The sequence below is a fragment of the Bufo bufo genome, chromosome 2, assembly GCF_905171765.1.
Source record: "Bufo bufo chromosome 2, aBufBuf1.1, whole genome shotgun sequence".
Taxonomy (NCBI): domain Eukaryota; kingdom Metazoa; phylum Chordata; class Amphibia; order Anura; family Bufonidae; genus Bufo; species Bufo bufo.
In genome coordinates, this window is record NC_053390.1 from 518,335,602 (window position 1) to 518,350,162 (window position 14,561).

General features: G+C 43.1%; 1 protein-coding gene across 1 annotated transcript in view; it reads right to left on the reverse strand.

The window, feature by feature from the left end:
* Nucleotides 1-867: 867 nt before the first annotated feature.
* The window catches only part of FNTA (farnesyltransferase, CAAX box, alpha), a 52,325-nt gene continuing 38,631 nt past the window's right edge, over nucleotides 868-14,561 (reverse strand). Inside the window, exon 9 of the mRNA XM_040417915.1 lies at nucleotides 868-1,369. Coding sequence (XP_040273849.1) covers nucleotides 1,229-1,369 — 141 coding nt within the window. The 3' untranslated portion in view covers nucleotides 868-1,228. The remainder of the gene's footprint in view (nucleotides 1,370-14,561) is intronic.

The following is a 14,561-nucleotide window of genomic DNA, read 5'->3' on the forward strand; positions in this document are numbered from 1 at the left end:
GGCACACAGCAGGGGAACAGCTGGGGTGGGTTATATGAACACAAAAATTAGCAATCCCAGAACTATTCATGTAGTTCTACTTCTAAGGCTCGATTCACACGTCCGTAAAAATGGGTCCGCACCATTCCGCAAATTGCGGACCCATTAATTCCCTATGGGGCAGGAATGGCTGCGACAGTGTGCAGTCTGCATCCGCATTTCCAGAGCGCGCCACCAATCTTCCAGTCCGCGGCTCCGGCAAAATATAGAACATGTCCTATTCTTGTCCGCAATTGCGCACAAGAATAGGCAGTTCTATGGGGGTGCCGGCCAGGAGTATTGCGGATCCGCAATGCACTACAGATGTGTGAATGGACCCTAAGGCTACATGCACACGACCATATGTGTTTTGCGGTCCACAAATGGCGTATGCCATTTTTTTTTTTTTTTGCGGATCCATTATAACTGCCTAAAATGGACAATAATAGGAAATGTCCTATTTTTTTTTTGCAGGGCTACTGAACGGACATACTGATGCTGACAGCACGCAGTGTGCTGTCCGCATTTTTTGCGGACCCATTGAAATGAACGGGTCCGCATCCTATCAACAAAAACGGAACGGACACGGAAACAAACTACGTTCGTGTGCATGTAGCCTTATACTGTAGGCCTGTTTCACACTAGGCTGTACCTGCGGCAAACAACCTGCCAGATTTCTCTGCATTCCTGCGCTGCTGGAAGCTTGTAAGGGTCCGTCCGGCCCAATCTACTATAATGGGAACCGGCGGAGATCAGGGCGTGCCTGTGGATGTCTGCTGCAAGTGTGAAACTAGCCATAGCGATTCAGGGAGATGACAGACCTCCTTTAAAATTGTACATTTTCTAACACATTTTAAGAGCCCTTCCGCTGCCTCTTTTGTAAGTTCACCCTTAGTATTAAATACCTGTAATTTGTATGCACGTGCTCACCGTTAATACTACTAAACACTAGTACAAGCTTTTATGAAACAACTTTTCTAAGGAAGAACGACATCTTGTATAGAAAAGCTTAAAGCCACAGTGCACTGCAAAGCTACTGGGTAATGGCTATTCTTCAAAGTAAATGGAGCACAAACTGTTAAATGGAACTTGGTCAGCCTTTTAAATAAAGTTACGGGGTCATATAAGAGAATTAATAAGATTAATCATGGCCGCGTTCATTTTATGCACTTGTAAAAATAGGAAAATATCTTAAATAACCCAATTCTTTTTACTGCATGTCATTTTCCACAGAATTACACTCTTCTTTCTGGGACTGATTTGCGTCATATTTTGCCTTTAGAGACCGGCCAATGTACCGCCAGTATTCTTTCCTAATAGTGTCCTTCTCCTTTGCCAGCATCTCACACAGCTAGAAGTAAATGGTATATTATGTTATAATACAGAGAGATACACAGACTATGCATTGCACATATACATTCATTTACAGCAAAATAAAGTATCTTAATTATAAATTATTACAGACAGGTTTATGAACGGATACAACAATCAAGTAAAATTCTAAATAAAGGCCTTAAGCACACACCCGTCTCCGTATTTCAGTCCGCAAAATATAGATACGTTCTGTGTGCACTCCGCATCAATAGAAAGAACAGGACATGTTGTATTTGCAGATCTGCCACATGGATCCACGTAAAATATAAATGTGTGCATGGCTCCATAGAAATGAATGGATCATTATGCGATCCACAAAAAAAGAAAAAAAAAGAAAATGCAGATCGCACCATTGTGTGCATAAGACCCAAGGTGTACAGTTTGGTATAAACGGTAATGTGTTGTGTGTTCATTTAAAGGGTTTATCCCACAAAAAGTATTGACATGCAACGAGTAGGGCATTACAAATGAAGCATTGCAATATATTATATGCAAAAAAAAAAATATGTAAAGATTACATTTTTTCCTTTTTGTACTACCAAAACATACGGAAAAATCCACTCATAAATGTAATTAGTTCATAAATAGACTTTATTCAAGAAAATATCATGCGTTCCATATGAACATTCCTCTTCTTCCAGACACCATTTTCTACTAACTGCACACTAATACATAAGGCTACTTTCACACTGCAGTTTCTGGGTCCGCCTGTGAGATCAGTTTCAAGGATCTCACAAGCGGCCCCAAATGGATCTGTTCAGCCCCAATGCATTCTGAATGGATAAGGATCCGTTCAGAATGCATCAGTTTGGCTCCGTTCAGCCTCCATTCCGCTCTGGAGGCGGACACTAAAACGCTGCAAGCAGCGTTTTGGTGTCCGCCTGGCGGTGCGGAGCCATACGGATCCGTCCTGACTTACAATGTAAGTCAATGGGGACGGATCCGTCTACATTAACACAATATTGGTGCAATTGTAAACGGATCCGTCCCCCATTGACTTTCAATGTAGAGTCAGGACGGATCCGTTTGACTTACACTTTTTTTGACTAAGTTATGCAGACGGATCCGTTCTGAACGGATACCATAGTTTGCATTTATAGGTGCGGATCCGTCTGTGCAGATACCAGACGGATCCGCACCTAATGCAGGTGTGAAAGTAGCCTTAATCAGTATACAACTGAATATCAGTGGTGTAATCCTTACTGGCTTGGAATGTTTTCTCGTCACATATTGTACTTCATGACAGTGGTAAATTTGAGTCAAAATATTTCATTTTTATTTATAAAATTTAAAAAAAAAAATTTACAAAAAAAATCTAGGGAAATTCGCAAATTTCAATTTCTCTACTTTTATAATAGATAGTGATACCTCATATAATAGTTATTACTTTACATTTCCCATATGTCTACTTCATGTTTGGATCATTTAGAAAATGACATTTTATTTTTTTGGGACGTTAGAAGGCTTAGAAGTTTAGAAGCAAATCTTAAAATCTTTAAGAAAATTTCCAAAACCCAATTTTTTAAGGACCAGTTCAGTTATGAAGTCACTTTGTGGGGCTTACATAATAGAAACCACCCATAAGGCCCACTTGCAGACGAGCGTTCCTCCCGCAGCGAGTCCGCAACGCAGCACCCGGCCTGACCTCCCAGCACTGCCAGGATTCACATAGCATTATATTGATTTATGATGCTATGTAACCCTTACAGTTCTGGAATGTATTCGATCACACTGGCAGCATTATGTCAGTGTTATCCAGTACATTCCAGAACTGTAAGGCCTCTTTCACATGGGCATTGCGGGAAAATGTGCGGGTGCGTTGCGGGAACACGCGCGATTTTTCAGCGCGAGTGCAAAACATTGTAATGCATTTTGCACTCGCGTGAGAAAAATCGCGCATGTTTGGTACCCAAACCCGAACTTCTTCACAGAAGTTCGGGCTTGGGATCGGGGTTGTGTAGATTGTATTATTTTCCCTTATAACATGGTTATAAGGGAAAATAATAGCATTCTGAATGCAGAATGCATAGTAAAATAGCACTGGAGGGGTTAAAAAATAAAAATAAAATTTTACCTCACCTTAGTCCACTTGATCGCGCAGCCAGCATCTCCTTCTGTCTCCTTCATTGCAGAAACAGGACCTGGGGTGAGCATTCATTGCAGGAACAGGACCTGGGGTGAGATGGATCACGTGATGGCCGGAGTGACGTCACCACAGGTCCTGTTCCTGCAATGAATGCTCACCACATGTCCTGTTCAGCAAAGAAGGAGACAGACGAGATGCCGGCAGCGCGAGCAAGTGGATTAAGGGAGTTAAAAAATTGTATTTCTTTTTTTAACCCCTCCAGCGCTATTTTACTATGTATTCTGTATTCAGAATGCTATTATTTTCCCTTCAAACCATGTTATAAGGGAAAATAATAATGATCAGGTATCCATCCCGATCGTCTCCTAGCAACAGTGCATGAAAATCGCACCGCGTCCGCACTTGCTTGCGGATGCTTGCGATTTTCACGCAACCCCATTCACTTCTATGGGGCCTGCGTTGCGTCAAAATCACCGCTCATGTGAACAGCCCCATAAAAATTAATGAGTCGGTATTCAGTGCGGGTGCAATGCGTTCAACTCCCGCATCGCATCCGCGCGGAATACTCGCCCGTGTGAAAGGGGCCTAAAGGGGTTGGCCACTGTATCAGTACGTTAAACTTTTTAAATACATTTTTTCTGCAACACACCAAGGGTTAATAGTCAAACAAAACTCAAAATCTATTACCCTGAATCTGGAGTTTACAAAAACACCCCTAATATGCTAAAAAAAAAAAAAAAAAAAAACAAGATGTACAGGCTTGTTGCGATTTTAATTTTTTTTTCTCCCCTCTTCCAGCGTTCACCACATAGATTTTTTTCTATTTTAATACTTTATATTTTATATGTAATTTATACTTAATATTTTGGTGTGTTTTTTTTAAACTTTTTATTTAATAACTATTTCCCCCCTTAGGGGCTAGAACCTGGGATTTTTTCATCCCTTGTCCTATTCACCCTGATAGAGCTCTATCAGGGTGAATAAGACTTCACACTCTCCCTGCTGCTCTGTGCACTATGGCATCCAGGGCTTCAGTACGCCCGCCCCCCCAAAACCTCCCCCAGTATTAAAATAATAGGTGGCTCAGTGCCCCCTCCCCCCCAAGACTCTGTGGCCACTGCCACCAATGATTTTAATACTGGGGGGGTTGAGGGGGGGCAGGCGCACTGCGCCACCAATGTTAATTAACCTTTAATACAGGAGGCGGGTACTGGCAGCAAAATCAGCATCAGTTAACCCCTCAGGAGCCGCACCTGAGGGGTTAACTGCTGCTGATCGCAGCTCCCTGTGAAAGGCAGGGTGCCGGCTATGTGATTCTGCTGCCGGCACCCGCCTCCTGTATTAAAAGTTAAAGATTACCTTTCGTGGGTTCGGACTTAGTTAAGTTAGCAGGACATGTAGAGCGGCGCCCAGGGATCTCCTTGCACCTACTATTATTCCTAGGCGCCGCTCCGTTCACCCACTGTGCCCCAGTTACACCTGCTCCGTATGCCAATTACTACTATGGAGCTATGGGGAGGAGACATCAGCTTCTCTCCCTGGGCGTTCCTTCTCTGAACGCCCAGGAGCGAAGCTGGTGTCTCCTGCCCATCGCTCCAATAATAGTAATAAGAATATGGAGCAGGAGACTAACTGGGGCACAGCGGGCGAACGGAGCGGCGCCTAGGAATAATAGTAGGTGCAGGGAGATCCCTGGGCGCCGCTCTACATGTCCTGCTAACTTAACCCCTTAAGGACACAGCCTTATTTCACCTTAAGGACTTGGCCATTTTTTGCAAATCTGACCAGTGTCACTTTAAGTGCTGATAACTTGAAAACGCTTTGACTTATCCAGGCCGTTCTGAGATTGTTTTTTCGTCACATATTGTACTTCATGACACTGGTAAAATTGGGTCAAAAAAGTGAATTTTTTTGCATAAAAAAATACCATATTTACCAAAAATTTAGAAAAATTAGCAAATTTCAAAGTTTCAGTTTCTCTACTTCTGTAATACATAGTAATACCCCCAAAAATTGTGATGACTTTACATTCCCCATATGTCTACTTCATGTTTGTAGCATTTTGGGAATGATATTTTATTTTTTGGGGATGTTACAAGGCTTAGAAGTTTAGAAGCAAATCTTGAAATTTTTCAGACATGTACAAAAACCAAATTTTTAGGGCCCACTACAGGTCTGAAGTCACTTTGCGAGGCTTACATAATAGAAACCGCCCAAAAATTACCCCATTCTATAAACTACACCCCTCAAGGTATTCAAAACTGATTTTACAAACTTCGTTAACCCTTTAGGTGTTGCACAAGAGTTATTGGCAAATAGGGATGAAATTTGAGAATTTAATTTTTTTGCCTAATTTTCCATTTTAACCCATTTTTTCCACTAACAAAGCAAGGGTTAACAGCCAAACAAGACTGTATCTTTATTGCCCTGACTCTGCCGTTTACAGAAACACCCCATATGTGGCCGTAAACTACTGTACGGCCACACAGCGCGGCGTAGAGGGAAAAGTGCGCCGTATGGTTTTTGGAAGCCAGATTTTGCTGGACTGGTTTTTTGAAACCATGTCCCATTTGAAGCCCCCCTGATGCACCCCTAGAGTAGAAACTCCATAAAAGTGACCCCATCTAAGAAACTACACCCCTCAAGGTATTCAAAACTGATTTTACAAACTTGGTTAACCCTTTAGGTGTTGCACAAGATTTAATGGAAAATAGAGATAAAATTTCACTTTTTTGGCAGATTTTCCATTTTAATATTTTTTTTCCAGTTACAAAGCAAGGGTTAACAGCTAAACAAAACTCAATATTTATGGCTCTGATTCTGTAGTTTACAGAAACACTCCATATGTGTTCGTAAACCGCTGTACGGGCACACGGCAGGGCGCAGAAGGAAAGGAATGCCATACGGTTTTTGGAAGGCAGATTTTGCTGGACTGTTTTTTTTGACACCATGTCCCATTTGAAGCCCCCCTGTTGCACCCCTAGAGTAGAAACTCCAAAAAAGTGACCCCATTTTAGAAAGTACGGAATAGGGTGGCAGCTTTGTTGGTACTAGTTTAGGGTACATATGATTTTTGGTTGCTCTATATTACACTTTTTGTGCGGCAAGGTAACAAGAAATAGCTTTTTTGGCACGTTTTTTTTTTTTTGTTATTTACAACATTCATCTGACAGGTTAGATCATGTGGTAATTTTATAGAGCAGGTTGTCACGGATGCGGCGATACCTAATATGTATACCATTTTTTTTATTTATGTAAGTTTTATACAATAACTTCATTTTTAAAACCCAAAAAAGTTTTAGTGTCTCCATAGTCTAAGAGCCATAGTTTTTTCAGTTTTTGGGCGATTATCTTGAGTAGGGTCTCATTTTTTGCGGGATGAGATGACGGTTTGATTGGCACTATTTTGGGGTGCATATGACTTTTTGATCGCTTGCTATTACACTTTTTGTGACGTAAGATGACAAAAAATTGCTTTTTTTACACCTTTTTTTTTTTTTTTTTTTACGGTGGTCACCTGAGGGGTTAGGTCATGTGATATTTTTATAGAGCCGGTCGATACGGACGCGGCGATACCCAATATGTATACTTTATTTTTATTTATGTAAGTTTTACACAATGATTTCATTTTTTATAACAAAAAAAAATCATGTTTTAGTGTTTCCATAGTCTGAGAGCCATAGTTTTTTCAGTTTTTGGGCGATTATCTTGAGGAGGGTCTCATTTTTTGCGGGATGAGATGACGGTTTGATTGGTACTATTTTGGCGTACATGCGACTTTTTTGATCACTTTTATTACCTTTTTTGGGAAGTAAGGTGGGCAAAATTTCAATTTTCTCATAGTTTTTATTTTTTTATTTTTATGGTGTTCACCGTGGGTGGAAAGTAACATGACCGTTTTATAGATCAGGTCGTTACGGACGCGGCGATACCTAATATGTGTAGTGTATTTTATTTTTTTAATTTTTATTCAGTGATGAATGTTTTTTTTTTTTTATCTTAAACTTTTTTCACTTTTTTTTTCATTTTTTTTGACCCAGACCCACTTGGTTCTTGAAGATCCAGTGGGTCTGATGTCTGTATAATACAGTACAGTACAATATATATTGTACTGTATATTACTTACACTTTGTCTGAACAGATCTATGCTTTTAGCATAGATCTGTTCAGCACCATGGACAGCAGGACGCCTGAGCAGGCGTCCTGTTGCCATGGGAACCTTCCCAGTCTGCTCAGAACTTCGCAGACGGGGAAGGGTAAGCACAGGGCTGAGGGGGGCTGTCGGGAGGCTCTCTCCCTCTCCATCGGGGGGCTGCAAAGGCACAGCAGCCCCTCGATGGAGAGGGAGGGAGCTCCCTGACCGATGACCGTTAACTTTTTCCATACAGCGGTCCGTACGGACCGCGGTATGGAAAGGGTTAAACGGCTGACATCTGCACAGATGTCAGCCGTTTATACCAGGGTGCCAGCAATGTGCTGGCACCCTGGTATAACCCACTAGAAGCCAACGAATTTTCAAGGGGAGGCGGGCGGGGGATCGCGATCCCGCCTGCCGCACCGCCCGCCTCCCGCAACGCCCCCACCGCCTGCTACACCCCCCACCCCGCCGGCATCAAATCGTGCAGGGGGGGGGGGGTGAAAAATATTGATTTTAGGCACTCAAAAGTTTCAGAAACTGCAAAAAGCGCAGCAAACCGCAGGTCTGAATTGACCTGCGGTTTGCTGCGATCGCTGACACGGGGGGGGGGGGTCACATGACCCCCCCTGTCGTTGTGACAGGATGCCGGCTGAAGGATTTCAGCCGAAATCCCGTTCCGATTAACCCCTGGGGCGCCGGAATCCCGATTTAAAGTTCGGACGTACCGGTACGCCCTGAGTCCTTAAGGACTCGGGAAATAGGGCGTACCGATACGCCCTGCGTCCTTAAGGGGTTAACTAAGTCCGAACCCAAGAAAGGTAATCTTTAACTTTTAATACAGGAGGCGGGTGCCGGCAGCAAAATCACATAGCCGGCACCCTGGATCTCCCTGCACCTACTATTATTCCTGGGCGCCGCTCTACATGTCCTGCTAACTTAAGTCTGAACCCATAAAAAAGGTCCTATCATTGGTGGCGCAGTGCGCCCGCCCCTCTCTTCTCATTGGTGGCAGCGGCACAGGGGGAGGGAGAAACTGCTTCCTTCTCCCCTGTGCTGTTGAGGGAACATGAGCGTGCTGAAAGCAGCGCGCTCATGTTCAGAGATACTAGACTGCGCAGCCCAGTATCGAAAAAATGGAAAAGATACCAGGACAAAAGTATCGATTGGGTATTGAAATTTCGATACCCGCAACAACCCTAGTATGGGGAGGCTTCAGAGTGGAAGGAGCACCATATGGCTTTAGGAGAGCTGATTTAGCTGGAATGGTAATTGGGAGCTATGTCGCATATTAAGACACCCTGAGGTGGCCCTACAGTGGAAACCCCCAAAATTGCATTTTCTTTCACCAAAAAGTTTCTTTACACCCACATTTTTCACTTTCCCAAAGGGTAACAGGACAAAATGCACCCCACATTTTGTTCCCCGTTTCCCCCCGAATACGCCCACACCCTATATGTGCTCAAAAAATGATGTATGGGAGCACAGCAGGGCTCTAGAGCCAAACAGCAAAATATGGATTTTGCTGACCTGAATTAGCAGATGTTGATTTTAGGTGCCATGTCACATTTAAAAGATTCCTGAGGTCCCCAGAAATTAAAAACACCAAAAATAACCCCATTTTGGAAAGGGCACCCCCGTATGAACATTTTAAGGTGTCTCACAGAAGGCAGAAACACTTGTTAAAGGATTTCAAAAGCACACATTTGTAAAAATGAAAAATTACTAGCAGACCCCAATTTTTCACTCTCACAATGGGTTAAAAGGAAAAAATGCACCCCATTATGTGTTCCCCATTCAGGAAACACTCCATATGTGCTTGTAGCTTGCTGTATGGGCGCACAGCAGGGCTCTAGAGGCAAAGTGCAAAATATGTTTTTTGCAGGCTTGAATAAACAGACATGGATTTTAGGTGCCATGTTGCATGTTAAAAAATTCCTGAGGTCCCCAGAAATTAAAAACCCCAAGTAGTGACCCCATTTTGGAAAGAGCACCACTGTACGAACATTTGAAGTACTTTTGACCTAACAGGCGTTTCACAGAAATTAATACACTGCTCAAAAAAATAAAGGGAACACTTAAACAACACAATGTAACTCCAAGTCAATCACACTTCTGTGAAATCAAACTGTCCACTTAGGAAGCAACACTGAGTAACAATCAATTTCACATGCTGTTGTGCAAATGGGATAGACAACAGGTGGAAATTATAGGCAATTAGCAAGACACCCCCAATAAAGCAGTGGTTCTGCAGGTGGTGACCTGACCACTTCTCAGTTCCTATGCTTCCTGGCTGAAGTTTTGGTCACTTTTGAATGCTGGCGGTGCTTTCATCTAGTGGTAGCATGAGACGGAGTCTACAACCCACACAAGTGGCTCAGGTAGTGCAGCTTATCCAGGATGGCACATCAATGCAAGCTGTGGCAAGAAGGTTTGCTGTGTCTGTCAGTGTAGTGTCCAGAGCATGGAGGCGCTACCAGGAGACAGGCCAGTACATCAGGAGACGTGGAGGAGGCCGTAGGAGGGCAACAACCCAGCAGCAGGACCGATACCTCCGCCTTTGTGCAAGGAGGAACAGGAGGAGTACTGCCAGAGCCCTGCAAAATGACCTCCAACAGGCCACAAATGTGCATGTGTCTGCTCAAACGGTCAGAAACAGACTCCATGAGGGTGATATGAGGGCTCGACGTCCACAGGTGGGGGTTATGCTTACAGCCCAACACCGTGCAGGACGTTTGGCATTTGCCAGAAAACACCAAGATTAGCAAATTCGCCACTGGCGCCCTGTGCTCTTCACAGATGAAAGCAGGTTCACACTGAGCACATGTGACAGACGTGACAGAGTCTGGAGACGCCGTGGAGAACGTTCTGCTGCCTGCAACATCCTCCAGCATGACCGGTTTGGCATTGGGGCAGTAATGGTGTGGGGTGGCATTTCTTTGGAGGGCCGCACAGCCCTTCATGTGCTCCACAGAGGTAGCCTGACTGCCATTAGGTACCAAGATGAGATCCTCAGACCCCTTGTGAGACCATATGCTGGTGCGGTTGGCCCTGGGTTCCTCCTAATGCAAGACAATGCTAGACCTCATGTGGCTGGAGTGTGTCAGCAGTTCCTGCAAGACGAAGGCATTGATGCTATGGACTGGCCCGCCCGTTCCCCAGACCTGAATCCAATTGAGCACATCTGGGACATCATGTCTCACAATATCCACCAACGTCACGTTGCACCACAGACTGTCCAGGAGTTGGCAGATGCTTTAGTCCAGGTCTGGGAGGAGATCCCTCAGGAGACCGTCCGCCACCTCATCAGGAGCATGCACAGGTGTTGTAGGGAGGTCATACAGGCATGTGGAGGCCACACACACTAGCCTCATTTTGACTTGTTTTAAGGACATTACATCAAAGTTGGATCAGCCTGTAGTGTATTTTTCCACTTTAATTTTGAGGGTGACTCCAAATCCAGACCTCCACGGGTTAAAAAATTTGATTTGCATATTTTTTTTTTGTGTGATTTTGTTGTCAGCACATTCAACTATGTAAAGAACAAAGTATTTCAGAAGAATATTTAATTAATTCAGATCTAGGATGTGTTATTTTTGTGTTCCCTTTATTTTTTTGAGCAGTGTATATAGCGGTTGGTGAAAAGTGGATCTGTAAGCTATGTGGACTAAAATCAGAGATATAAGGTGGTAAAACTACAGGGTACATCAAGGATGAAATTAAATTGAATTAAATTAATGCTCCATGATTGAGTGGTAGATTTTAAAACACTCCTGCATGCACAGGCCAGGTTTTTCAGGGCAGGTTTCGCAGTGGTAAATAGTGTCTTTCCTTATCCCCCCTTTTGGAACACACCCTGCACCTTTTTTGGGTCCTTCTCTTCCTTGCTGTCTGGGGGACTTGACCTGGAAAATGTTGCCCTGGAACAACACAGGCACCATGACTTCCTGAAGTACTGGAACCCTCCCCGGCCTGACTTTGAAAAATTAGGGCCTTGATAACCACCTCTTGGAACTGAAGGAAAGTTCCTGTGTGGCCTGTAGATTGAAATAGCACGTACGCATTGCACATTGCCATCTGTACAATGTGTAAGGCCATCTTTTTGTACCACACTTTCGTTTTTCGTGTGGCACTGTAGGGCTTCAGGAGTTGATCTGAAAGATCCACCCCTCCCATGTGCCTGTTGTAGTCCAGGATACAAACTGGTTTGGGGGTAGTGGTTGTAGTACCTCGTACAAGAGCAGGAGAGCTGGCATTAGTGTGAATGGTGGTCAGTAAAAGGACGTCCCTCTTTTCCTTGTAGTTAACCACCAGCCTGTTCTCATGGAGGAGAGCCCTACTTTCACCCATTCTCAGTAGTTGCCCTACCAGGGATCTAGGGAGGCCTCTCTGATTTTTGTGCACTGTGCCGCAAGCCACAGTACCTCTGGCAGTTAGGGGCATGAATAGGGGTATGCTGGTATAATAGTTATCCACATAGAAGTGGTAACCCTTATCCATCGTTGGGTGCACTAAGTCCCACACGATTTCCCACTAACTCCTAGAATGGGGGAGGGGGGGGGGGGCAATTCTGGGGGTTCTCTCTGGGAATCTTTCCCTTCCTAAATGCGTAACTTGTGGGTGTACCCGGAGCTACTCTCACAAAGTTTGTATATCTTTATGCCATACCTTGCCAGTTTGCTAAGCAGGTACTGGCGGAATCTAATTCTCCCTTTGAAAAGTAATAGGGACTCATCTACACAGACATTTTTATCTGGGTTGTACACCTCAGCAATTCAATCAACTGTTGCTCCACCTGTAGTATACCACGACCTGATTCAGAACCTCACTCAGGCTCCACAATTATATCCACATAATCCACTCAGTCGTATTAGTCTTATTGAAAAGGTTATTCGTGAAGTATAAATAATGCTCACTCTTTTGAAGCTTTGCTTGTATTTTTCAGTCCTTTTATTCATATAAACAAATCACTATAATGCATAGTAATCCCGAGAGCGTTAAACTGATTGCTGCCCCATGCTGCGTGATGTTTCGGGGGTCACGCCCCGTTAATCATGCGTGAGGTAGCAATCAGTTCAGCGCTTTCAGGATTACTATGCATTATAGCGATTTGTTTATATTAATAAAAGGACTGAAAAATACAAGCAAAGCTTCAAAAGAGTGAGTATTATTTATACCTCACGAATAACCTTTTGAATAAGACTAATACGACTGAGTGGATTATGTGGATATAATTGTACACCTCAGCAAACCTGGTGTTAAAGTGGTCAATGACAGGCCTAACCTTGAACAGGCGGTCAAATGTCGGGTCGTTTTGGGGTGGGCACTGTGCATTGTCGTTGCAGTGTAGGAATTTCCAAATTGACTCTGGGTCATGGTCTTACTGTAAATTGGAGTCTGGTAGAAAATGTCCAAATTCCAATATAGTCTGACATTTGGCTTCTTTACAATGCCCATATGCAGCACGAGTCCCCAAAACTTAATCTCTGCTGCACTTACTGGGGTCCAACCTAAGGGTCTAGCGTATGCCAATGTAGGGTTCTGATCAATGAATTGTTGGGAGTATAAATTGTTTTGGGCCACTATTACATTTACAAAATCTTCAGAGAAGATTAAAAAAATATATATATAAATCTAGTTCAGTTAAGCCCGCACAGTCTATCTGTATTCCAGAGCTGCCCACAAAATCCAGAATTTGGGGCTGATAATAGTCAGGGGGTGGGGTCCATAAGGGTTCACTCTGGGGGCTGCTTCCACTGTTACCCTGGGGCGCCTTCTAGAGGGTCCCTCATCAGCAGATGATGATGAGGGGGTAGAGGAAAGTGGCATCCTCTTCTCCCTCACTGGCAGTTGGGACGGACAGGCCATTTTTATTTTATTGGGATGTGATGTGTGAAATGTGTAAACCTTTAAGTCTTTTCTGCAAAAAAAATTAAAAAAAATTTGCTGTGCAAACTGAGCAGATGCGATCGGTGCTTAGTGGTTGCCATCTACCTAAAACTAACCCTAAATTTTGTTGCCATGTAGAAATATATATGTGGATGTTAGCCTCAATGTACTACGCATTTTGTCTTTTGATGTGAAGCTAGCGGCTCCCCTGCGCGGGTTGCAACTGCTTCAGGATGTAATGTTCCATGCCTGTTAAACTTCAATAAAACGAGTTAAAAAAAAAAAAAAAAACTAACCCTAAAATGTTCTTTAAATATATAAATGGTAAAAAGTATAAATCTGAAGGTGTCGGCCCTCTACAGAGCAATGAGGGGGAGGGAGTTGCAGAGAGAGACACGAGGAGAAAGCAAAGCTATTAAATATTTTTTTCTCCACTGTATTCACTGAAGAAAATAAACTGTTAGATGAAATGCAGAATGTAAAAGTAAATTCCCCATTAAAAGTGCCCTGTCTGAACTAGGAACAAGTACAACAGACTTAAAAAGATTAAAATAGACAAATTGCCAGGGCCAGATGGCATACACCCCCATATCCTAAGAGAATTAAGTAATGTCACCTTACATCACAAAAAGTGCAACGCCAAGTGATCAAAAAGGCCTATGTCCCACAAAATGGTACTAATAAAACAGTCACCTCATTCCGCAAAAAATGAGCCTCTACATAAGAAAATCATTTAAACAATAAAAAAAACTATAGCTCTCAGAACATGGACACATTAAAAACATATTTATTTGTTTCAAAAATGCTATTATTGTGTAAAACTTAAATAAATAAGAAAAACTATACCTATTAGGCATCGCCACGTCCGTAACCATCTGCTCTATAAAAATGTCACATGACCTAACCCCTCAGGTGAACGCTGTAAAAATAAATAAATAAAAGCTGTGCTAAAACTACAAATTTTTTGGTCACCTTGCCCTATAAAGTGTTATAATGAATGATCAAAAAATCATATGTACCCAAAAATAGTACCAATAAAACTGTCACCTTATCCCCTAG